This window comes from Strongylocentrotus purpuratus, unplaced genomic scaffold, assembly GCF_000002235.5.
Source record: "Strongylocentrotus purpuratus isolate Spur 01 unplaced genomic scaffold, Spur_5.0 spur5_scaffold_13, whole genome shotgun sequence".
Classification (NCBI taxonomy): domain Eukaryota; kingdom Metazoa; phylum Echinodermata; class Echinoidea; order Camarodonta; family Strongylocentrotidae; genus Strongylocentrotus; species Strongylocentrotus purpuratus.
This window is the reverse complement of record NW_022145598.1, coordinates 10,427,069-10,452,909: the sequence shown is the minus strand read 5'-3', so window position 1 is coordinate 10,452,909 and position 25,841 is coordinate 10,427,069. Positions and strand designations below refer to the sequence as shown.

Sequence of the window (25,841 nt, the reverse complement as noted above, 5' to 3'; positions counted from 1 at the left end):
GATAACGGGCTACATGTACAGACAAACCTATATGACATGTAATTGTATATAAGAATATATAAACAATAATTTATAACATTGTGTGTGGCAAAATAGTCAATTGTAAAAGAAAGAAGAAGCTGTGTCAAAAGCTTAGCTAAAATTCCAAGCCGTTCATATTTGGAAAACCAAACAAATCAACAAAATAGCGCACTTGTGAAAAATCAATGTTTGACGACTAGACTGCCTAAATGGCTATATAAAACCAAAACGAATTTTATCAAGACACCAAACTAAGGCCAAATAACATAAATAAGGTATTTCTTGGCCGGACTTAGAAAAAAAAAAAGGGGGGGGGTATTACTATTTACTATTTTGCTAAAAAAAATTGCAATTTTTTTAAAGAGATGGCTGCCAGCTCAATATAGCTGGACAAGCCTATTTATTCGCATATATTGTGCTAAGACGGTTAGTGTACTGGTTCAATGTATGACAAAACAAATGATGTGTATCACTTTAGAAGCTATTTAAACAAAATGTAAATCACAGGCTTTTTTTTTTCTTATTCTATTTCTTCTGAATAGTAAATAGTTTTTTAAAAAAAGAAGGCGGTATCCAAAGAGCAGGCGGACGTGGACGAAAAACACTTCATTTGTGTTGTTTGGCTTTATATTAAAGAGAATTAAACAACAAACCATAAATGAGTTTTAAGCATAATGTAATTGAAGAAAGACTGACAAATTATGTAATAAGTAACATTAATTATAACAACTATAATTGTGAGCTAGCGTAGCGAGCGAGTTCCAGGGAAAATTAAAGAAAAGGGGACTCTAAGTCGCTTTAAATGAGGGTTGCATGTTATGAAGAAAGTAAAAGTAGGCACTTGTCAGAAGGGAAAAGGACAGTTATTAGAAAAGAAAAGGTGTTGTCTCAAAGTAAAAAAGACGATTATCAGAGATGAAAATGAGGCCACTTCTTCTCTTGCACGCGAAAAGGGACAATGGGAAATGGGGCATCTGTTGAAGGAAGGGGCTCAAACAAAAAGGTAAATGGGCACGAATCCGAAGGAAATATGTTACTTATTAGAAGGGAAAAATTGCACTTGTTAAAAAGGAAAAGGGGCACGAGTCAAAGTAAAATAGGGCTACAAAATAATATTAAAGGTGAAAAGGGTGTATTTATCGCACCTGGAAAAAGGCACTCACCAGAAATGAAAAGGGGCACATATGAGAATGAAAAGTGGGCACTTATTCTAAAAGAAAATATTCAGATCTGAATAATGGCAATTTTTTTTTGGGGGGGCGGGGGTTATTGGGGTTGAAAAGGGGCATCTATAAAAAGGAAAAGGGCGCTTATCAGAATGGGAAGGGGGCAAGTATTACAAAGACAATGGGGCTCTTGTCAAAGTGAAATGTGTACCTGTCAGATTCGAATAGGGTAATTATCAGAGGTGGTACGGGGTACTTCTCGTACCCGTAATGGGGCACTTACCAGAAAGGAAAAGGGCACTTATGAGAATGGAAATGGAATGCTTATTGCAAAGGAAAAGGGGCACTAAACATAATTTAATAGCTATTTATCAGAGGTGATAGGGACATTTATGAGAAAGTGAAGGAATCTTATTAAAAAAATGGGTTGCACTTGTCAAAAGGGAAAGGACACTATAAGAAGGGTTTCCCCATTAGTCTCTTTTCGGTCGCTCATTGTCAAATAAACCGCTTAGAGGCAATTTGCAATTTGCAGTATACAAATATCTTATTATTATTATTATTATATGAATATCATTATCAGACACGAGGCCTTGTTTAAAGACTACCTCTAGCTATGCTTTTGACACATTTATTGTCTGAACCTGTAGCCTGTTTGGGCGTGTCTCATTAAAGGGTTCGAATATATAGAGTCTGCGGGTAAAGACTATTAACGACACAGAAAATGTGCATGCGTATAATTCTGTTCGTTATTTTTGGATAACTGGGATTCCCCATCGACAACAACACTATTGTGAAATGCAGGTTTGTCGTGCATTATCTATCGGGCAGATGTAGTAATACCTGTACATGTACTAGGCCTACAGTATATATAGTAGCTTTGTGTACCAGAAGCATTTTCACGCCATTTCTGGAAACGGATGGATCCGAAGTCTTTCTATCTGTAAATTGATCAAAAATGCCTGAAAATCTACATTAATATTGTGCATTCGTTATTTTTGTTCTCGCATCGATTCCTCATCACTGACTGTATCAGATCATGATCATGGAGACAATGCTATTTTGGGGCATCGTGCTTATTGGGTGTTTTTCATCATGCAGCGGATCAGTTTCAAGCACATCGAGATTTTGTGTGATAGAAAATCGTGTGGGGAGCAGTGGGGTTGGAAGCCAACGCCTGCTTGCCTTTAGATCAAATACTACAGCTTCTCCAGTTTCCGTGGAAGTGAGCTACGGAGATGTGGACACCTCCTCGGCCGGGTGGAGCTCGTGGAAGAATCTTGGAGCTCCGATGGCCAGTCCACCGGTGTCCAACCCTGTGTGTGAAATGACAGACCAAAATCAAACCCAGGTTTGTCTCTTTTATTACCTTTTCGGATTCCATTCATTGAATTATCATTTTCTATCATAAAGCAGTGGATGAAATAAGGGGGAGGGGAGGAGATCATAGAGCTCCTTCTCCTCCCCCATTATTCTCCTCCTCGTCTTTCTTTTGTGTCTTCTGCCCTCCTCCCTTTCCCTTTTTTTCTTTTTAATTGACATTGGATCTCTTTTTTCTTGAGAATTTATTTAGTGCTTATAAAAATCATTCACTTGGTGGATTTATTTTGTCCTATATCTTGTGGCTTAATGGATGAGTTTATTCATGATCACTGGCGTACTGGGGGGGGGGGGCTGCTGCCCCCATCAGTTTACCAAGCGACCGCCCCACCAATACAATTCAAATGTGGTTTATTTTCTAATTCAATACCAGTGACTTACAAATGTTGCTGAAATGACATGAATTTCCGGGTTTTTTCTCACTTTCGTGTAAATTATAGTTTTATATGCGTTTGGTTGGAAAATGACAATTTCCAAAATTCATGGTCAGGCAAAACCCCCCTCAAAAGTGCTCCTTTTTACAAAGAAAATGTGGCCCCTTTTACTTTAGATAAGCAACCCATTTTTTTTAAATTTCAAATAGGTGCCCATTCCACATTCTTATAAGTGCCCCTTTACATTTGGTAATTGCCCTATTCAATCAGGGAGGTGCCCATTTTACTTTAACAAGTGCCCTTTTTTATCTTTGAAGAGTGCCCCTTCTCAGCTCTGATAAGTACCCCCTTTTTATTTTGATAAATGCACTCCCCCCCCCCCCCCCTTTGTAATAAGAGCCACCTTCCCTTTTCATAAATTTATGCCCTTAATCACACCTCTAATTAATACCTCTATTAAAATCTCATAGGTGCCCCTTTTCCTATGACAAGAGCTACTTTTTCTTTGTAGTAAGTGCCCTTTTCTATTTTCACAAGTATCCCTATTCATCTCAGATGAGTGCCTGCCCCTTTTCAGGTACAAGAAGTGCCCCTTACCACCTCTTATTATTGCCTCTTTAAATCTGAGACGTTTCCCTTATACTCTAAAGTCTTGATCAGGTAATAAAATGCCCTCTTGCTATTATCATTCTAATGTAGATCTTTGTGCAAGCATCCGATGGGCAGGTCTACTCGGCGATTCAAGACACCCTCAATTTTTTGAACTTCTCCTCGTGGAAGAAGGTCGGTTCCAACTCCATCCCGGTCAGCTTACCCAATCGATCCACGCTCGTAGATTCCGTATCTGCAGTCTGGTATGGCAAGCAACTCATGGTTTTTGCTCGTTCGATCAGTACTTCTTCAAGGCTGTATTGGTGTAAAGGTATGTTCGTTGTAAACAGAGGATGGGTAACCTGATAATAAGGCCTTTAAACCAAATTGTTTTATTGCCCTTTAGGTGCCAGTCCCTGGGTATTTTGGTCGATTTAAAAAAAAAAAACCTATTTTGGCTGATATTTTTACAGTTTTTGATGCTTGAATACATATTTTGTTATTCATTAAACTTTTTTTTCTGCTGAAAAACGGTATACAAAAAACTTTAATAAAAAGCTGACTGTGAGATTTAAAGATTTAGGGGTCGGTCACAGAGGACAATACAACAATTTTCTAAAAGCTTAATGATGATAATGATGATGATGTCATAATGATGATATTGTATTACGGTTGTTATATTGCCCTTTCTATTTGTAACCAAGGGTAGCTACATCAATATTAATACTAATCTTCCTGCAGACCCTGCGATTGTCATTACGCCAGCATTGCCGGGAACACATTTACACCTGGCTGGAGAGTGGGAAATGTGGATTAATGTCTTGCCAAACAACATTAATACCGGGCTGAGATTCAAACCCTTAATCTATGGATTTAGAGTCAAGTGAATAAACCACAACACCCGATAGATCCCATCTATCAACACAAAAATAAGGCTAGGTGATTGAGCATTTGCTTGTGCAGCCCCAAAACTCTGAAATAACTTACGATTAGAAGTCAGGAAATCACCATCTGTGAATATCTTTAAATAAAAAATGAAAGCACACTTTTTCAATTAACTGTAAATCAAGCATATTAGGAGCTCTTGTAGCACAATAGAATACATACTTAATGTAACTGTGTCAAGTGAAAAATTTAAGGCGCCATTGATGCCCGCGGGATGATCATATTAGTACGGACGGCCATATTTTGTGCCGCGGCTCGCTTTATGTCGTTTCCTTCATTCACCGAAATCCCTTTCGTTTTGCATGCAGGGCTTGTGAGCCCTATTTACATGTAAGTCCCTTCAATTAACCCGATTCCAAATTCGTTTGACATTCGTCAAATTCATTTGACAGTTGATTCCGCTCGATTAATGCTATTGTTCGGATTATTAAGCAGAGAGAGATAAAAGTTGACATTCTCATGACTAACGACCTTGCGTTATTATTCTTGTTTGTTCATCGTCTCATTAATGCTATTGAACAATATTTAATGACACAAGACGGAACTCTGGTACTATTTTCATGAAGCGTCACATGGCAATAACATGGCAGATAAATAATCATCATTACTGGGTCTAATAATGTACACTAAACTGAAAATGAACCTGGGCCATTTTATATATACATTGTATATATCTCTCTCTCTTGACATTTCCTTCCTTTTCCCCTCGCTTACTTCCTTCTAATGCCTCTGTCACACCTTTCAGTATTTGGCTTGCGTATTGCTGCGAATTAATGGCAAGCTGTTTTAACGTTTATTCCTATTTCTTGATATCAAGAATTCATTTCTTGATATCAAGAAATAAGAATAAATGTTAAAGGCACTGTTTTTTTTAAAACTATGACCAAATAGCTTAATGACCCTTTGACGGCCTGAAACTTTACAAAGATAAAGAATTAGAAATAAGTTACAACTTTTTCTTGTAGCATGGACCTAGGTTAACCTCCCATAGCTTAACGAAAAAATGTCAGCATTGCTTTATGTGCATGAGGTATCCCTGAACAGCCAATTGTTTACGGAATTTTGTAACAAAATTGACATACCATTTTGGTTGGAGCCGAACTAAAAGGGTACATTTTCCGTAAACAATGGAGGCCCTCATTTAACCCACTAGAACAATCATTTAATGAGATTGTTTATGGTTTGAATAAGCTTATTAGTTACTCCAAGTCATTAAATTAAAAGAAAATATAATGTAATTGTAGTAGCGCATATATTATAAATATATTCAAAATTTGAAAAAGTTGTCTCATTTTCCGTAAACAATTTTGTAACTTCCGAAACAACTTTCAATTCGAAGTAGCAGAACATATATGAACTGCAGAACCTATCTTTCGTAACATTTCTTAAACATTTCATGGCGGCTACCCACCAAAAAAAAAGAAATTTGCAATTCATCATTACAATACTATTTTATAGTTAAAACCAATTTTCCGTTAACAGTTGTAACGTCCGAAACAAAAAATACAAAATAAATGATGATAATCCATATTTGAGGGTATCTGGAGTGAATAAATCATTATGAAATAAGTTATTATAAGTCTTAACACAAGTCAAAACACAAATCTCGTCTTTCAAATCCAAAAATGTTGTGTAAACTCAAGAAGGGTGTTTCGGACGTTACACTATTTGATTGTTAAAACATAGTTGGCAAATATCAACTAATTTTCTATCATATGTGCAAGTTACGATTTCACAATGCACACTCCTGTTAAAAACAGTATTTTGATAATTTCATTTAGATCTAAATATAAAAATATGAAGAAACATGATGCAAAAAATCAGATTTTCCGTAAAATATCTAAATTTTCTGCAAAATTGACTTATAAAACATAAATATTCAAGCCAAACTTTGTGGTGCAAGGGATTCCTGGCTGCTTTAGTATATCCTTAATTGTAATTTATCAGAAACAATCTCAATAAAAATGACTCATAAAAATTATTCAGCCAATTTAACAGCACTTTCTGTTATGCTGTAGCACGTTTCGGATGTTACATAAACTGTTAACAGACATTTTCATACTGTAACGAAACCGGTTCCTGTCGATGTTCTTCCCAGCAGTTTATCTTGTCAGGATGCCTCCTGCTGGCAGGTTTTCCCAGTCCGGTATAAATTTCGCCGTGGATCCGTTTGGCAGAGATATACTGCCCCGTTGACGTTGACACCACTCTGATATATTGCTCTGCACCACCTCTCGACCACCGTCCAGTCGACACTACCAGACCGTTTAATACAGGTCTGTACTTCACCACCGTCTACTACCAACCGTTGTACCGTCGTGTACCACCAGCCGACTAGGCCAGTCCGCTTCTGCACCTTTCAGACGTCTATATCAGTCTGCTTGTGCATGCAACTCCAATTGGCCGCACCAGTTTGCTTCATGCACCTTCCAGACGTCTATACCAGTCTGCTTGTGCATGCAACTCCAATTGGCCGCACCAGTTTGCTTCATGCACCTCCAAACAACCAGACCGTCTGTCTTTGTACAGTCAGCTTACTCGACCATGCCACTGGCTCTGCTACACAGTAGTCCCTACCAGCCGTCTTCTCACTGGACCACCGAAAGAGCAACCCCCGGTTTTGTCTAATACTAGAACGCAAAAGACCCAACAAACACAACCTAGATTCTGACCATGGTCGTCACCTAAGATCAGAAATCAATCTAAGGTTTCCTCATGGAAAGACATGCAAACGATCATATCAATCATTTCGTTTGCACGCAACTTTTAATGGGCAAAATATCCAAACGTAGTCTGATTACTTTACAGTGTAAATGTGCCCAGTGGGCGACGGCAATTATGTAGACTAAGACAGGAAACTCTCTGACAAGTGAGACACTTGATCTATATACACATTTATTAAGTATTTGTTATTCTCGTTGGGTTTCTAATATTTACATAAACATTGGTATAACTTCACTTTCCAATATCAGATCGAAATAAACCATATATCAAATGAAAGCACTAATTTAAATCTATAAAACTAAACAGGAGAGAACCAGTAATTATTCATGGTAAAAAAGTAATTAGACTAAAACCGTCGAAAACATGCACGATCAAACATTACTTGAAATTGACACGTGACTAAAGCATCGTATATTTAACTTGAGTTCCGCCATCTACGCCGAAACATAGCTATCTACGAAATAAAACCAATTTCGTGACACAACTCCCTTCTTTTTCTTAGCTCGGTCCCCGAGCGTTATCTAACAACAATTTACAAACTGGCATATAACACATTTACAGAAAATAACGTCCATGGCATTCGGATATCCTTCCCACCGGAACCAGCGGTTCTAAGTTCATGCAGTACTGACTGAATTGTTAATTCATTTCATTTCATTTTATTTCATTCGTCATATAAAAAACATACATGATTAAAACATTGATATTTACAGATAAGTTAAGTACATACAAATAACATAACGAAAGACAAACATAAAATACAAATATATATACGAATGAGGAACCAGCAAGAAAGAACATTTAAGTCTTGTGTGGGGCTGGTTCCTAGCGACAATTTTAACCTATAACACTTAACACCTAACACCTAACACATAACATCTAACACCTAACATCTAACACCTGGTTGCATATATCAAAACTAATACAATACTATTCACAAAAACGTAATTGTTTGTATCTTCTTTTAAATGTATTCATAGTTGGGCTTGAATAAACGTTAGGAGGTAACTCATTCCATAAAATTGGTCCTTTAAAGAAAATTGAATTTTTAGAGACAGAAGTTTTGATAAGTGGTAAATGAAAATGAGATGATGGTCTAGTTATATATGAATGTACTTCAGAATTTAAAAGAAATTTGTTTGATAGACTAGGAGGAATAATACCTTTATGACATAAAAACATAAATATAACAATATTATAGTCATTCAATTCAAATACATTAAAAAATTTAAAACGGACAAAAATAGGTTTTGTATGGGCTGAGGTAATACGTAATGCCTTCTTTTGTAATTTATATAATCTATTCATACAATAATCATTTGAATTTGCCCAAACAATATTGCAATAATTCAATTGTGATAAAAACATTGCATTGTATATCATTAATAAAATCTTATAAGGGAATTGTTTTAATTTGTATAAAATACCAACTACCTTCGAGAGTTTATTACAAATTGCTTCAATATGAACGTGCCATGACATTTTATAATCAATTTGAATTCCTAGAAATGTCAATGAACTACAACGCTGTACAACATTTCCATTAATCTTTACTTCAATATTATCAGTTCTAATGTTTTTGTTTGTAAAAATTATATAATTAGTTTTCTTTACATTTAAGATTAATTTATTAATATTCAACCATTGAGAAATGTTTTGAAGCTCATCATTAAATCTTATCACTAATCTATCTACATCGTTATCAGACAAAAATAAACTTGAATCATCGGCATACAATATACATTGTAATATTTGTGAAGTCTGAGTAATATCATTCATGTATACAAGAAATAATAAGGGTCCCAATATCGAGCCTTGAGGCACTCCACATCCAATGGTTTTAAAATCAGATTCAATGTTATTAAAAAGAACATATTGTTTTCGGTTTGGTAAATAGCTTTCAAACCATTTTAACAAAACACCTCGTATTTCATAATTGAACAACTTATCTAAGAGAATTTTATGATCCAACGTATCAAATGCCTTACTAAGATCGAGAAATATTCCTAACATAATTTGTTTATTATCTAAGGCATTTGAAACTTTAAAAAACAAAATCAATTAGTGCAGAGGATGTGGAGTGACCAGCATATGGAAACGTTTGCTTGTATTTGTCTCATAAAAGAAGTTGATCACAAACTGACTCCCACACGGTGTTGAGTGCTCAGGGGTCACAGGCCACTGGCTTCATCGGGCAGGTAGTTCCATTATGTGAATGGGTAAATTAACTATTACAAAATGAGGGGACACATTACATTGTACAATAGGGACACACATTGTTTTTATTGTGCAGAACATACTCTTTTATTGACTAACTTATTGCATGAAACTATAAAACCAAAATGCATTTTGTATTCTAACAATTGGAGTACAAAGAAAGATAGCAGGTGAATGAAATGCTTCAACAGCAACACAAACACCTGGGAAGCTAGGAAGCATCCATAAATTTGAATAATTTAGTTGATAAACGACTCCGCATGTAGACGTTTGTTGGAGCAGAAAGCAGTGGATTCTTAACAACACGAACCCATTTGACAGAATGTCGGAACGTAAATTAAATCTGGCGCGGTTGGAAACTGTATCTTTCTACCCTGCGACTTGAATGGTACGATCCAGTAAATTAAAACAGTAAAATGGCTCTTATTTTAAAATTACTCATTAAATAACACCCACAACTTCAGTGATATCAGACAAAAGATGTTAAATCTTACTACTAGTTAAAAAAAAAAAAGATGTATAAACATTGTGAAAGTGTAGCATTTTACGATAAAAGACGCCGATTTGGCGAAGATGACGTCATTAGTGCGCTTGCATCAGGGAATTCAAGGTCAAAAGGTCAATTCAGACACTGATAAGTTATTGGTCGAGCCTTTTTGTTTCCTTTATTCCGACAAAATTATACAATCAATCAAAACAAGTTTAATACCAGAAGAAAGCTAACGATTAGTATTTTCATTAACCGCTTGCCCCAAAGTCGCTTGACCACAGTGAAACGAGTGAGAGCTTGCGAGAGCGGCCAAAGTGTGATTGAAACTCACTGTTTGCTCTTTTCCAACGCAAAAAGAGACGACATTGTGCTGGATAAATGTATTTTTTCCGACAAAAGTACAGAAAATTTGCATATGGTCTTTTTATATTATACTTTATGAAATCTTACCCGAGTGACTTCCGGGCGCCCCACTGCTGGAAAGAAACGCACATTTTAGAAAACTTCACTTTTCATGGAAAAATGCTGATTTCTTCTATGCACGCAAGTCAGATTGAGCGGATGATACAACGTTTTCATATGCTCTAAAACCATATTGACTATCCGATAATAAATTACATAGGTTCAAACAATATATCAATCTATTATTATAATAGATTATAAAAACATTTTTCTAAGATTTTTGAAAATACTGGCAAGACTGATATTGGTCGATAATTACTCATTGTTTCGAATGATCCATTTTTATATACAGGAATAACTTTTGCTATTTTTAACTTTTCCGGAAAAATACCTTGATTCATAGATTCATTAAAAATACGACACAGCGGATAGCATATGATGTGAACAACTCTTTTAACGATGACAATATCAATTTCATCATAACCAGTGCTTGATTTGCTTTTCAAGTCACAAACAATATCTATAATTTCTTTAGTTGTAATAGGCTTAAAAAGGCAGTTACATTATTGCTTTCTAAATATTGCATATGATTATTATTTCCAATCAAAGTATTTTGAACATTATTTCTCAAAGAAGCACCTATATTAACGAAATAATTATTAAACTCTTGAGCAATGCATAAATCATCTGTAATACGTCCATTATTAAAGGGAAAGTCCACCCCCAAAATAAGTTTGTTTCGATAGAGGCAGAATAATAAGAAAATCAGGTGAGTGAAAGTTTGAGCAAATTCTGAATGAAAATAAGAAAGTTATGAATTATTGAAGTTGTGATCAATCAAATACAAATTGGCAACTCTGTGACGTATTATACGAGCTCTCCTTCATTAGCTTTATGCATAATATTCCATAAAATCATGTTTTCTTCGTTATTGATGACGGAATATATATTTGTTCCTTGCAGGGGGAGTATAGAAACATATTTGCAATTATTATATTTACGGTGCATGTATGGTTGAAATTTTTCTTGAGGGAAAATGAAAATTTTAGATTTTTTTAGTACTGAGCAAATGGAAGTTGAGCTCGCATGATACGTCATAGAGTTGCCAATTCGTGTTTGATTGATCACAACTTAAAAAATCCTAACTTCCTTATTTTTAATCGGAATTTGCTCAAACTTTCACTGACTTGTTTCTCTCATTTTTCTACTCCTATTAAAACTAACTTAATTTCAGGGTGGACTTTCCCTTTAACTTGAATGTGTTCAATATTTGTATCACGAGTCTTAAATGAATTCATATAGCTTTATTTATTAACTTCCACGTTTCTTTCATGTCACATTGCGAGAACTATCAGTGTCAGTTTGAGTTTCAGCATTCTTACTAGCAATTTCAGTCCACTCACTAGCCCATGCAGTCTCCGACGCCATTTTCCTAGATGAATATCGCAAATCAAGTGGTGAAGGGGACCTTTCGTCGTAATCCAACTCTTCTTCTAGTTCGGGCGTAGATTGTCGGCTAAGTCGAGGGGAAGCTTCCGATCCATCATGATGTGGAGACACCGGGGTCTTTGGACATGACGATTTCGGTAGGTCTCTTTGGGGTGATTTGGATTTTCGTCGCGATGAGCGGTAACGACATGGTGACCTCCCTCGAGGTCGGTCTAATCTTGGATCATCACGTGGTGGCGACCGCGAGTCCATTATTACAAGACGCCACGATGCATCAGCTTTTTCAGAGGTCCCTGTAATTGGCGTGGAAGTGGGTTTGCATCTTGGCGAATAAACACGCGTTGAGCTGTGTTTTCTCACGGGAACCACAGCTTAGTGCTGTAAGTCAGACGCTATGTTCGTGTTCGGTTCGGCAAAGTTCGGCAATTTTTCCCCCGAACTTGGTTCGGTTCGGGGTTCGGTAATTTAAAAGCAAGCAACGTTATAGCCACGGCGGTCGGGACTGGGCAGGCCGCCCGCCCTGCCGGGCCTGACCGGCACGGAGGACTTCTGCACACTGCTTCCGACCAGCACAAATTTCACATTAAAAAACTGCTCTAAACGTAATTATTTGTAAATAAAAATACTACTTACATTCGTATTTCCGTCTTGAATCGTGTTTTATTTTCAATTTTAAAAGAATCATGTTTTCAATTTGTCAATAAATGATGTTTTTAAAAGATTTTCCGAGACGGTTGTTGTCTAATGTTAGAGTCATAAAAGGTGCCATCTTGAATATAGACTTTCAGGCTCGCCAAGAACTGTTTTTTATAATTTTTTATTTTCAATAGGAAAAATATAAAATTGCTATTTTTCCTGAATAAATAAATACCATACTATAATATATATTTATTTCATTTTTTATATTGTAGAATTTGTCCGATATGGTTACAATTAAAATATTAATATTTTGTTCAATGGGTTTGAGCAAATTGAGCTGAACTTGTTTTGATCACGCACATGTATTCTTGTTTATGGCTTGCGATCGCGACGTAGCGTGGTCAGGATTTGGGATTTAAATGGCGCCAGTGAAGTTGCGCCCACCACTGGATAGGCATAAATCACAAGGGCGGAAAATGGGAAAAAAGTAAATATAATATGAGCAATCATAATATGAAAATTAGGTACAAAATGAAAAGTTTATTAGCTTGCAAAAAAGTTTACATTTTTTTTTGCCGAACATCCGAACCAGGCCTTTGTGTTCGGTTCGGTTCGGTTCGATTCGGAAGTGCCATGTTCGGCGAACTTCCGTTCGGTTCGGCGGTTCGGCTACAGCACTACCACAGCTACATCATGGGCTCCCTGATGCCGCTCCATCTCAGTCTTTCTACCCGTGCGGTAATCGCATTGGTCTCAACGATACGTCAGGATATGCACTTCCCGCTTGTGTCTCTGCAAAGATCCTTTCTTCTCATTACTTTTGGTACAAGAGTCACATTGAAAGAAGTGGGTAGTCGTACGTCGGGCATCAACGTCCTTGCTTCCCTGCTTGTCGGGTGGCATGTTTCTGCTTGCACTGGTTTCAATGGGCATCGTCTGGTTGCACATTACTGTGCCCACTTCTTCCAGCGCTGACAAAACCAGTGCCTAAAACGGCTTGCCGTAAATACGCAGCAATACGTAAGCCAAATACGCAAAGGTGTGACTAAGGCATTACCACGGAGTATGTAAAATGTGCATGTTTATACCTATATCAAAGCGAAAATACTGCTATCTCTGAAATGATTCTCCGATCTCCCTCCCCTTCTTCCTCATCTTGTTCCTAGTAGTAGTTTGCATAATTTCAAATGATTACTTTCTGTTTTCTAGGACAATCAGGTATATTAAAATGAATCAAGAAATTTTAGAATTGGAAACGTGAAACAAATAGTAAGCATCTAATAACTTCAGATGCTTCTTTTACTATGATTCAAATTCGAGCTATTTCAAATAAAAACTTATTAAGTACTTTGCATTATCTAAAATTCTTGGCTAAAAATGCTGTCAAATGTAACAATGTAACAATTAGTTATAATACGTATTTGCTATGAGGTCATTGTTCTGAACGCCATTGCCACCTTATCGTTCTTGTATTTTCTTAAAATTGTGCAAGCGTATTTTGGGTGGCCAAACGCAGGTCATCTCGAAGCCAGATTTGAAAATCTGTGAAGGCGGGCATTATTGACCCCATTTTATACTCTGCTTGATTATATTAGTATGGAAGGCCATTTAGGCCACGGCACGCGTCAAGACATGTTCTTCTTTCACCAAATCCGATTTGATATGCAGTGCTTGTGAGCAGTGGCGGATCCAGGGGGGGGCCCGGGGGGCCCGGGCCCCCCCCCCTTGAGAAAAAAAATCATGTAAAATCACGTGATTTTTACCTTTTTGGGGGGTTGGGCCCCCCCCCCTGGCGCTCAAGGGGGGGGTGCAAATTGAAATTTTTTTGAGGATCAAAAAAAAAAAAAGTTCTCACTACCCCCCCCCCCCCCCCCCCCCCCACTGAGCGAATTTTTGGCCGGCGCGTTTTTGAAATTTTCGGGAGCAAAAAAAAAAAAAAAAAAAAAATTGTGCTCTGTACCCCCCCCCCCCCCCCCCCCCCCCCCCCCCACTGAGCGACTTTTCGGCCGGCGCGATTTTCAAATTTTCGGGAGCAAAAAAAAAAAAAGTTGGGCCCCCTCCCCTAAGAAATCCTGGATCCGCGCCTGCTTGTGAGCCCTATCTAGGTCCCTTCCCATATCCAGATTCCTCACAAACTTCGTAGACATAATCTCTAGCATCCCATCAAGGTCACAGAAATCTTCGTTTTCCAAAATCACTCATGCGTGACCGTCCAGGCGCCATTTTGTCTTTGCAGGCCGTTATTGAAGCCTTTCATTCGGCCCACCTATCTTCACTGTCCTAGCTAATACAGACTTCTAACAAAATCCTCTGGATAGTCCAAAAGAGGCTCGTTCGTCTGTCACGGAAAAAGAACGGCGTCAATGCATGCCAATCGTTCTAAAAGCGATTGCAGTTCTAGTTTCTGTTATTTGTGAAATAAATGTATTTGAATTTGAATTTGAATAGGCACTTCAAGCAGCTGTACTTGGGGTCTTGTCGCTGGAACTGCGCTCATTGGAACAGATGCTACGCTGATCAAGAATCCTTTCACGGCGAAGTATGAAGGATTCGTGATATCTCCTAAAGGGAAGATGTACCGGACATGGCAGCATGCCAGTGGCAACAGCTTTAAAGCCTGGAAAGCAATGGCTTGTAAGATTTTGATTATTGTGAATCATTCCCCCCCCCCCCCGGGGGGGGGGGGGGGCTGTCAAATACATTGCTATACACACGCGGGCCCCTATAAACGTTGAAAAGGGTGGTTTCTGGTCGTTAAGGCGGGTGGTGCATTTATGGCGTCAACTAGTCAAAACATCAGGGAGAAGGATGTTTGTTGACTGACTTAATATAAAATTAATAAACAGCAGTGAGGGCATATTAAAGAAGGTATTACCCACACAATGTACCCTCTGAAAATTTTAACATGCCCGAGGCGGTAGCCGAGGGTATTTAATTTGACTGCTTCGAAGGTACCGACTGTGGGTAATTTTAGTAATGCCCGAACACAACGATGTGTATCATTTGTTTTATAAGATGGTGTCTTATTTGTTTCATGACATGATTTTACAAATGACCTGTCATTAATATTTACTAATGACCGGTCATCAGTAAAATTACGTGTAAGGCAAAATAAATGCCTGGTCACGTGTACGCTCTTAACCAATCATTTGATTAGGATCCGCTTCATCATCATATAATAATAAATAATGTATACAAAGTAGATTAAAACCTTTAGAGATACTGTTATGCATAGCAGGTGAAATAAATGTACACAAGTTAGAAGCACATTGCTTGAAATAAATTAGTAAATCGGTCTATCTAAAGCCATACTGTACTATAAGCATTAATGCAAAATCCCCTCTGATGCCATCTCAAGTCAGCTGTAGCAGTATGGTTCCGTTACTCGCTGATTTCCTGGCTGCGCTGTTGGTTCTCTCGTCGAGTCTCTGTCTGCGAACTGCAAGTTAGTTATAAGGTTATTATTTTAGCACGCTGTTGGAAAGTTGACTATGAGATGGCGCTTTGAAATAAACAGTACGCTAGGGCTGTAAGTTTATTAGTTCAGTATCGCTTTAAACAAGAGCGTAAACCCTTTTTTCTTTCAGCTTCACCTACCTTCTCAGTTGTCTCCAGACCTGTCGCTCAAGTAATGGGCTACAGCATTTTTAACGGCAAGATCATGATAGGGGGAATCGGAGTGGATAACTACGTGCACAGGTGGGCACATCCTCAAAATTATCCACAAAATCATCTTCATAGTAAACTACTCTAAAAGAAAACATGATATTTTTTGTACACAGCACATAAGTACTCTTTGGCGATATTCATATCATGGGTGATTACGCGCAATTTGTCTTGTCACTTTTTGAAAATGAAGCAGCACCACGTGTTACGTACTGCGCTGTTCTCTGACTTTTTAACGATCAATCCGACCAACTCATAAAACACAAATATTATACATTTACCTCAAAGTTAACAATTCACTTTCACTTTCTGTTGACTATATAGGATTAGTATTAGAAGCAGATATTTTTTACTTCATTATAGTAACATTTGCAGCAAATATGTTTTAAGATGATGGTTGCAGGCAACGTAGCCAAGCTAGGGGAGTGATAGGGCAGTCATTCCTTATAAAACCAACCGGGAAAAGAAAAGAAAAGAAAGGAAAAAAAGAGTAAAATAATGTTGTTGAATGAGAAAAGTAAGCAAATTCTCTTCTTACATCTTTAACTTTTCTCTCTATTTTATATTTTTCGGTAAAGTTGCTCAGTGAGGCGCTCGTAGATTGTTCCTCTGTGGCAAAACTTTAATTATAAATGATCAAATTCAGGTCAATACTAATGATGGATCTATATTTTCAAAAAGTGTCGTTCCAATCTTCGCTACTCTAAGGATGTTTTTCTGCTTCAATGTACCTTGTTGCAAAGCTGGGGGTGGCATGTTTACTGGGACTGCATCTACAGAATGGAACAACATCCCATCTTTCTTCAAATCAGTTAATTCTACAGACCAATTTAAGAAAATATTGAAAACATAATTTTTGAAAATACTGAATGCTAGTAACTATTATTGTTATTATCATTAAATATATTTTCTGTGTGTGATTGCGATAATCAGGTGCGCCCAGGCTGCCTGTGATACAGTGGACAATCCTTGGAGTTACTGCACGTGGGGAGACTGGCATCAGACTGGGGGAAGATTCCATTTGACCAAGGAGGGATGCAAAACAACTTGGTCATGAGCAGGAATGTACACTTCGGAGTTGAGATCTTTGCGGTCCAAGAAACGAGTGGGCAGTAAGTATATCCAGGGACCTAACATTTCTCATTTAAAGACCGGGATACGACCCATGAGACCAATTTATTTAGCCAAATGTAATTAGCCCTTCAGACATGGATAGACTAGAATTTACGTCAGGCGGCTCATGCCACGAGACGAATGATCTGAAGTTAGCCCAATACACATCTGTTATAATGTGAAGTTCCCCATGAGAAATCATAATTGCCTATCTTCATTTTGTAGATTATGGCAAACTTGGCAGCCCGGGAGAGATACGTCTTGGAACGTCTGGAGAAAGATTCCACAAAACCTGACGGGGGCAGCGTTCATCAATAACCCTTACCTCCGTCTCAACGAAGCTGGATGGTGGATGGCATATGGTCTCAATTACAAAAATCAGGTGATTATTTTGGTTCTAGGACACCTACCCCCTGGACATCCACCCCCGGATAACCAACCATAGTTAACTACCCCCTATGACAACTACCCCCTAGGACAACTACCCCCCCCCCCCGGACAACTACCCTACGGACAACTACCCACTGTCTGGGGGTAGTTGTCCAGGGGTAGTTGTCCAGAGGGTAGTTGTCGGGGGGGGGGTAGTTTTCTTAGGGGGTATTTTACTTGGGGTGGTTATCCCAGGGTGGATGTCAGGGGGTAGGTGTCCGGATACGGATTATTTTATCATGCAAGATTGTATAGTGATCATTGGAAATTGACTAACATTGGTTACAAATCATTAGAGTCGGTTCATGTTACAAGAGATAATGTGATCATGTGAGATATAGGACCACTTGTACGATACTTGCTCTTGTGACAATTGCTCTGCGTCAAATTCTTATGCTAAGCAAATTCATAATTTTAATCCTGGACCCAATACCTAACCCTAATTAGAACCCTAAAAGTCCAATTGCAATCCAGTGGCGGATCCAGGGGGAGGGGGGGGGGGGGGGGCCGAAAAAAAACATGCAAAATCACGCAATTTTTACCTTTTTTGGGGGTGCAAATTTTAAAATTTTCAAGGACCCCCCCCCCCCCCAAAAAAAATAAAAAAAATGTGCTCACTACCCCCCTCCCCCCCCCCCCCCCCCCCACTGAGCGACTTTTCGGCTGGCTCAGTCGTTGCGATTTGTTTTTGGACTCCAGAAAAAAAAAAGTGTCCGCTTACCACCCCCCCCCCCCCCCCCCCCCCCCACTGAGCGACTTTTCGGGCGGCGCGATTTTCAAATTTTCGGGAGCAAAAATAAAACAAATTGGGCCCCCTCCCCTAAGAAATCCTGGATCCGCGCCTGTTGCAACCTATCCCTTACCCTAAACCTTTGACGAAATAAAAAGGCTGGAGGGATTGTTGCAGGAGCACTTGTCAGGTCACTAATCACACAATCTATAAGATGAGAGCTGTTCGAAATCGCTGTTGGTCTACCCAACAGAGGGCCATGTGATAATCTACAGTGTATCTCTGAGGTGCATCTTGGCTCATGGTATGACAACATTCTTAAAAATCTTAGAGTGAATGAAAAATGAAATCTTAATTGGAGGTAAATGAAGCTGATACCTTCAAACCTTTTTGAGAGTTTCTTTCCTCGATCTTTGAATTCATTCTGACCATGCATTCCTTGCAGGTTGTTCCGGTTGAGGCTTCACATTCCATGGACATCAGTCCAAAGAAGGTAGCCTGGTCCAAGAACCTGGTCGTGTCCTGGACCATCTCTAGCGACCAGGCTTCAAAAATGGACTGGATCGGTGTCTACCCCAAGGGAGCAAACGACGATCAGTACCTAGACTACAGGTAGGTATGAAAGCTCTAACCAGACGATTAGTTTGTTGGCACATAACCTTGTTCTTTGCTGAACATAGCAGTGTCTGCACTGTGAGACTAGGCTAGCAGGATACTGCCTATATAGGCTATGTGATTTAGCTTCTCCGGCCGAGGCCAGAGACTGACAGAGCAAGGCTTTGCTCAAGGCAAATTGTGTGTGTGATGTCCTAGAGGGCAACTTATAAAACATCCATCTTGATTTTTTTTTCTCATTTCTGGAGTTTTTTCCATTTTTTTACAAATTTGTCCTAATGAACTGGTTTCACTGTTTTGGGGGTTTTCCCTTTTTTTATTGAGTCTTCCTCTTTTCTGGAGCTGTCTTTATATACATGTTCGCTTTTCTTCCGTTTTCCACTTTTCTTGTGTGGTCTTTTTATACAGGTTTTACTATTTGCGAGTTTTCAACTTTTCTTGAGTGGTCTTTATAAAATAAGTTTCTTTATCATTATTCTCCAGGTATGTCCAGGGTGGCCTGAATCCTGGAAAGAACCCAGTATGCATAGGAAAGGTGTCTATGTCCTCCTTCGTTCCAAACGGGACTTATCAGGTTCGCTACCTGGTGAACAGTCAGTTCATCAGCCTTATGGAAAAGGGTACGTTAAATGCTCGTTCAGATACGAGGCTATTCCCCATTTTTTTTGTTTATGACATTGCAATATTTTCTTTTTCTTGGACACACATGTTTAAAGAATTCCCCTATTTTAACATAATGTAAAAATACATAATGACGATCATGCACCAATTTCATGTGGATTCAACAGTGTTTTACATACCTACATTTGTTAAATATATGTACAAGACGGATAGCAAAAAGTGGGGGATGACGTTACCATCTCACTAACTTTTATAAAGCATTCGTACATTTGTCTTTTTAAACAAGCCAGAAGAACATAGCACATTACATGTCCATTTCCACATTCTACCCAAACTATACTTGTCTTGATTAGATGTGACCTTCTACAACGAATCCCGCGAGTCAGATATGTTGCAGCTTTTCCGAGGTATATACACCGGTCTGGAGGCTAGTACGGATAACATTGATGCATGTATAAATGAGGGTCTACAGACCATACAGATGTTTGAGGAATGTTTCAATGAGTTCAAGATGGGAAAGGTAATTACTAACGACTGTTCACTTAGTTTTGGGGTATGAAGTATTCCTGAATAAAATGACACGAAGCTCATCAAATCTCGGTAAGGCGTTTTGATTATACGGTTATGTCTGTGAAGCGATGTTGTTTGAAAGATTTCCATCTTTTTGCAACAAGACCCTTTCACACCGGGCCATACGTAGAGTTGCGTAGTATTGTGAATCGACTACGCCGAGCGTACGCTGACCTACGCTGGCCTACGTAACTATACGCTGAGGGACGCAAAAAGGTACGCGAGATGGACGCAACAAATTAAACATGTTTAATTTTCGCGTACTTTCGGCGTAGACGCTAGAGGCAGAAAGTACGCATTTGTACGCAAGTCAACGCAGAACAATGTTAATGTTCGCCATGCCTACATAATAGTACGCTACCCTGCGCCAGTCCGATGAATCATTAAAAGCGTATAAAGGCGTCCAAGATCGTACATACGCAACTACGTACCCTTAACGCCAGACCTACGTAAATGTACGCTAGCCTACGCATAACCTACGCAGGAAATACGCCAAAGCAACATTTTTCATGAAGACGCAGCCTCGGCGTACTCGATACGCAACACTTCGCAACTCTACGCAGATCCAGTGTGAAAGGGGCTTTAAGCAGCAAGAAATGTTTGCATGACGGCTGAATTCCCATACATCCAGCTGTGTGGTTGAAGAGAGTCGTCATTCTTTTATTTTTTTTTGTTTTTATTATTATCATTTTTTTTATGTTGTTAGTATGTTTATACAAATTATGTATATATATATATATATTTTTTTTATGTTCATGCCTCTTTTTTCCTAGGTATTTCAAGGTCTACAACTCCTCGGCACAGCCCTTGAAGATGTTGCCCAGACCCTGACAAAATGTAATCTATTTTCGATCGCTAAGAAACTCCTCGGCTATATCACAGATCTCCTGGAGTGTATGGAGGGTAATTGTCTTAGTTTCGTCTTCGACTTTATCATGGAGCTCCGGATCCTGTTTTTGAATAGGTATGAGATCTACGGGGATATCAGGGGTGCCGAGAATAGCTTTCAGCAAAAGGCTTATCAGCAAGGAGGGCTGTGTATCGGAAGATTTGTCAAGGCTTGCTTTCTGGTACAGGACTCCCTGATGGCCAATGGTAGTTTGGAGTATGTTAAACTGAAGGGGGTTGTGAAGATGACTGGGAACAGTACGAGTATGAATGCTTTGAAGCTTAATGCCACCGGTAGTACTAAGAATATGAAGCTGGTCGAATCCGGTAGTAAGATGGGGGTGAAGCTGATTGAAACTGGTAAAAAGAAGGGGTAAATTGATTGAAAGTGGCAGAAAGGAAGGAGTCATTGTCAGGCCTCTCATAAGATGAAAATGAGTTTATGTTTTTTTTCGGGGGGGGGCGGGTGATGGGATATTACAAGGTTCAGCCTTTGGTCATTTGCTCTTTGGATCAGTAGCATTAGTAATAGGACACATGTTTTTGTAATTTTGTATTTTATGGAAGTGATCATAAAAGTAAATGTAAAACCATGTGTTGTGATAGTTTGCTCTGAAATGCTGTGTGCCGTAAGTGTCCTACTGCAACGTTGTCTTTCGTGTTTCTGTATAAAGCAATATGTGTGTCAGACTCCTAGAATGTATTGCAAGCAAGGATGTACGTTTTTAGAGGAATGAGGTGCAGAATAAATCCATTTGCTTGTGTCCTCACATGTATTACAGTCTAGAGTATCAATTGGATGTGGGGCGGGGTAGTTGATTTCCCTCACTTATTTGGATATTTTTGTAACTTTGCGTCCAATAGAGCAACAACAAAATTGTTATATATATCATGTGGTAGAAAAGAGGGAGTAAATTGATAGACACTGTCACACTTGTATAAAGAACTTGGTGAATCTGATTGAAACTCGTAGTAAGGAGAGGCTGAATGTGATTGAAACTGGTAGAAAGCAGGGGTAAATTGATTCTTATAACGCAACGAAAACCTTTCATGTAGTAAGACTTATTTACTCGGTATTTAAATAACATGTGCCTTTTCTGTTAGCCGCACACCAATTATTCCTCTATTCCTCTCTATCTGTCTCTCTGTTTCCTGAAGCAAGTCATTTTTTGTCATTTTTTTGCCATTGAGTTTCTGTTGTTTTTTGCCTGTTTATATTATCATATTTTGTTGTGGCTGTACTCATAAGTTACAGAGCTGCATGCACTTCAAGCGCAAACTTACGCTGCAGCTCTTTTGCATTTGCTATGTCAATCATTCCCAACATTTTTTGGCATAAATTGCGTTATTCATTGTGATTTGAAAAAGAAAAAAGTACTATTAAAATGTTCATATTGTAACTGATTATTTTTGTATGAAAAATGCAGGAATCAATAAATCAAAACAAAGAAAGAGGTGATCTGATTGAAAGAGGTAGAGAGGAGGGTGAATCTAATTGAAAGTGGTAGTAATTAAGGAGGGGTTGAATCTGATTGACACTGGTAGAAAGGAGGGGTAAAGTTGGTTGATACTGATTCTTAATCATGTGGTTGCCCCCCACGTCCCCCCTCCTTCCTAGTCCAAATATAATTATAAGTGCCACTGATCACAATACATGTTCTGTATAGTTCGTGTAAGGTAATCCTATGTTAAAGTACTGTTTTCTGACATTTTAAATATTGTGCCTGAGGAATGTTTCTATCTTAAAAGGTCTTTCGCTTAATCAGTGTTTCTGTTTTGCAAAGCTTTCAATTTTATTTTACATATTGCATTTTTATAAAATATACTTAATTGCATTATATGATTACATACCTGGGTATGTATATAGTGGAGAATCTATGTTTTGTATATCATGTATTGGTCGTTGATATAACAATACTCTCTCTGATGGTGTTATTCCTTGATGAATAAGAATAAAGATTAATAATTACGTTTATAAAGTCATGCTTGGTGTGTGTTTTGTTCTTTTAGTTCACAAGAATTCCTCATTTTGGGTAGCAATTTTCATTCTTTCGTACTTCTTGTTCTCTTTCCCCTTTCATTCTTTCAGTATTTTTGTTTTGCTTTCAATTCTTTTTTTACACAATTAACTTTTATAAAATAAATTCAATTGCACTAAATGATTAAATACCTGTTATGTAGTAAAGAATGTATGCCTTTTATATTATGTATATTTCCTGGCTATTTTGGAAATCATGACTTGTTCATTTATTTATTTATTTATTTATTTATTTTTTCGTGTTCGTAGAGATAACAGAACTAGAATAAAGAGAATAAATAATTGCGCTTTTGAAGTTAAGCTTTGTCGGTGTCCTTTTTTCGTTCACAAGAGTTCCTCATTTTTGGTAGCAAAAATGTCTTTCTTTCTTATTTATTGTTCTTTCCTGCTCCTCCTCCTACTGCTCCCGCTCCTTCTTCCCCTTAAATTATATTTGTATCGATAAAACTCACTGTAATCATGGTAATTATGCTATTCCTAGATGACACAATCATCATCTTCTTCTTCCTATTTTTTTCTTTTCTTCTTCTTCTTTCATGAAAATAACTTGTTTTCTAAAGTCCTATGTTCTGACCATACCCCTGGCACCTATTTATAGGCACCGAAGCAAGGGGAGAGTGTAGGAGCGGACGCCCCCAATCGAAAAAGTGAGGGGAGGGGGCACAATGCATTTTCTCCCCATCCCAACAAAAGAAAAACAAAACGCCCTCCGCCCCCCGAAACAAAATCAGCAGTAAAGAATTAAAAATGGTTAGTGTTTTATAACCAAAAAGAAAAATAAGAAATAATTAAATGACTTGAATCACATACAAATTATATTCCATTCAAAGAAAAGGAGAGTAGGCAGGAATATCGTGGAAATATTGTGAGAGGGTGGGAAATCGTGTTTTTTTTTTTATTATAGGGGCGAGAAGACGTGAGCCCCTGAACGCTGGCGTACTGATGGGGGGGGGTATTTCTTATTCGATACCAGTGGTTTACAAATGTTGCTGAAATGACATGATTTTCCGGGATTAAAAACAAATTATTTTGTAAAATATTCTTTTTTATGCGTTTGTTGGAAAATTCCCTAATTGACAGTCAGGCAAAAAATATGCTTTTTAGAACCGTCATGTCAGGATCTGCGTAACGGCGGGGTCCGGGGGCTCAAGTCCCCCTCAAGTTCCTGAAAAAGTATGTTAACTAAAGAGAAAAGACTGAAAGAGAGAAAGAAATGAGGTATTAAAATATGCTCATCTGACCGTAATTAAGTGTCTAAACCCCTGAGCTTCATGGGGCTCAGCCCCCTGGACCCCCGCCAATTAGTGACATGCCAGTGTCACAAATAAGGCCTGCCTGGAGAGGGGGAATATGAGAAATTCATAATAAATGTTTCTTCGACTGGTCTGTGTGTTTGTCATATCCCCTCCCCATTTTAAGTTTAAAATAGACCGATGTTTACTTCAGAAGATACATAAGTTTCGTGGGCATATTAACTTGGTCCAGCTGGGCGAAATGGCCTGTTCATCTGCAGATATTCTACAAACTGGTGATTGCTGTTTTGAGAGTAGGACGTTTTCAGAATATGACCTAATGTATGCTTAAAGGGATCCAGTAACTTTGTCTCAGATTCTGCTACAATGATAATTATAACGCTTTAGGTCAGTCAGGAACCCCATGACTTTAACAAGCCGATCGCATGTCTGATTATCAAGATATTTATGATTGGAATAACAAATTTTGAAAACCGTTTGCTAAACGGTTTTCATAACACTATAGTCTATTGTGGAAAACGAGTATGGTTAAACCGGTCATTCAAAGATTTTTACATTTTTGAGGCTCTTCTTGATCATTTTGAAGCGCAATCTTTTAGGGCTTCAATATTATACTGTGAGGTGGTCGAGAACTCGAAATCAATGACAGACAGATCCTGTGAGAGGGCCAAGCAAAGAGTCTTTATTAGAAGTAACCAGTAACATACACATTACATATCACTAATGCCGATAATCATGGAGATCATGCATTCCCCGAAACATGTCATGTTATCAAATATTAAACGAGTAAATTTGCCCTTTAAAAACCAATTGCCACAGTACAATGTAGCTGAAACTCTCAACATTAAACTTAAACAACTAGAAGTAACAGTCAATATAAACCTCGTATAAAGCAATACATTCACATATTTGGATAAACCAACACACCAAGCTAGGTTTAATAACCTTATCATGTCACCTCAATATCACTACTTAATTCTTGTTCAATAAACTATACCTTTAACTTGTACATTGTAATATTAAGACAATGCAAATATCGTAAAAACATAAACTTAAATAGGGCTATCCTGGTTCCCCCTTTTCACAGTAAGCACATATTAAAGAATGAATAATGAAACTAACAATATATCACAATAATGGAACAAAGACAAAATATCTCTGCTTTTAAATATCAGAATATCCCAAGACCTGAAACATTGATAAATCCTGGAAACTATAAATCTCCGTATATCTGCATCAAATACAACTTCCATCAACCAATCCAATTCAAATATGTATCTTCCATACTTTTCTTGCTTCCAAACAAACTCCAATAATCTCCTGGTCTAACCCTAAACATTGCTCTTACTCCTATTATTCCATCTCAATTTAACATGTAACAATATTCTTTTATAGCAATCTGCAAAATGAGAAATACGGTTTACAATGATAGAGGGCGCTAGAAACCCTCGAATGGCTACATAGTCAGACAAAGTTCGATCATCACTGTTTGAAGTGCCATAATTAATATCCCCTAGCTT

At 38.1% G+C, this 25,841-nt stretch overlaps 1 protein-coding gene across 1 annotated transcript; it reads left to right on the top strand.

Annotated features, from left to right (window-relative positions):
• The first annotated feature begins 1,887 nt into the window (after positions 1-1,887).
• On the top strand, positions 1,888-21,407 carry LOC115923177. Its single transcript, XM_030983503.1, has 10 exons — positions 1,888-2,538; positions 3,641-3,863; positions 14,847-15,032; positions 15,986-16,097; positions 16,998-17,176; positions 17,403-17,559; positions 18,782-18,948; positions 19,435-19,571; positions 19,926-20,092; positions 20,916-21,407. Exons 5-10 carry the CDS (start codon positions 17,100-17,102, stop codon positions 21,405-21,407), a joined length of 1,197 nt encoding a protein of 398 aa, XP_030839363.1. The 5' UTR covers positions 1,888-2,538; positions 3,641-3,863; positions 14,847-15,032; positions 15,986-16,097; positions 16,998-17,099.
• The last annotated feature ends 4,434 nt before the right edge of the window (positions 21,408-25,841 follow it).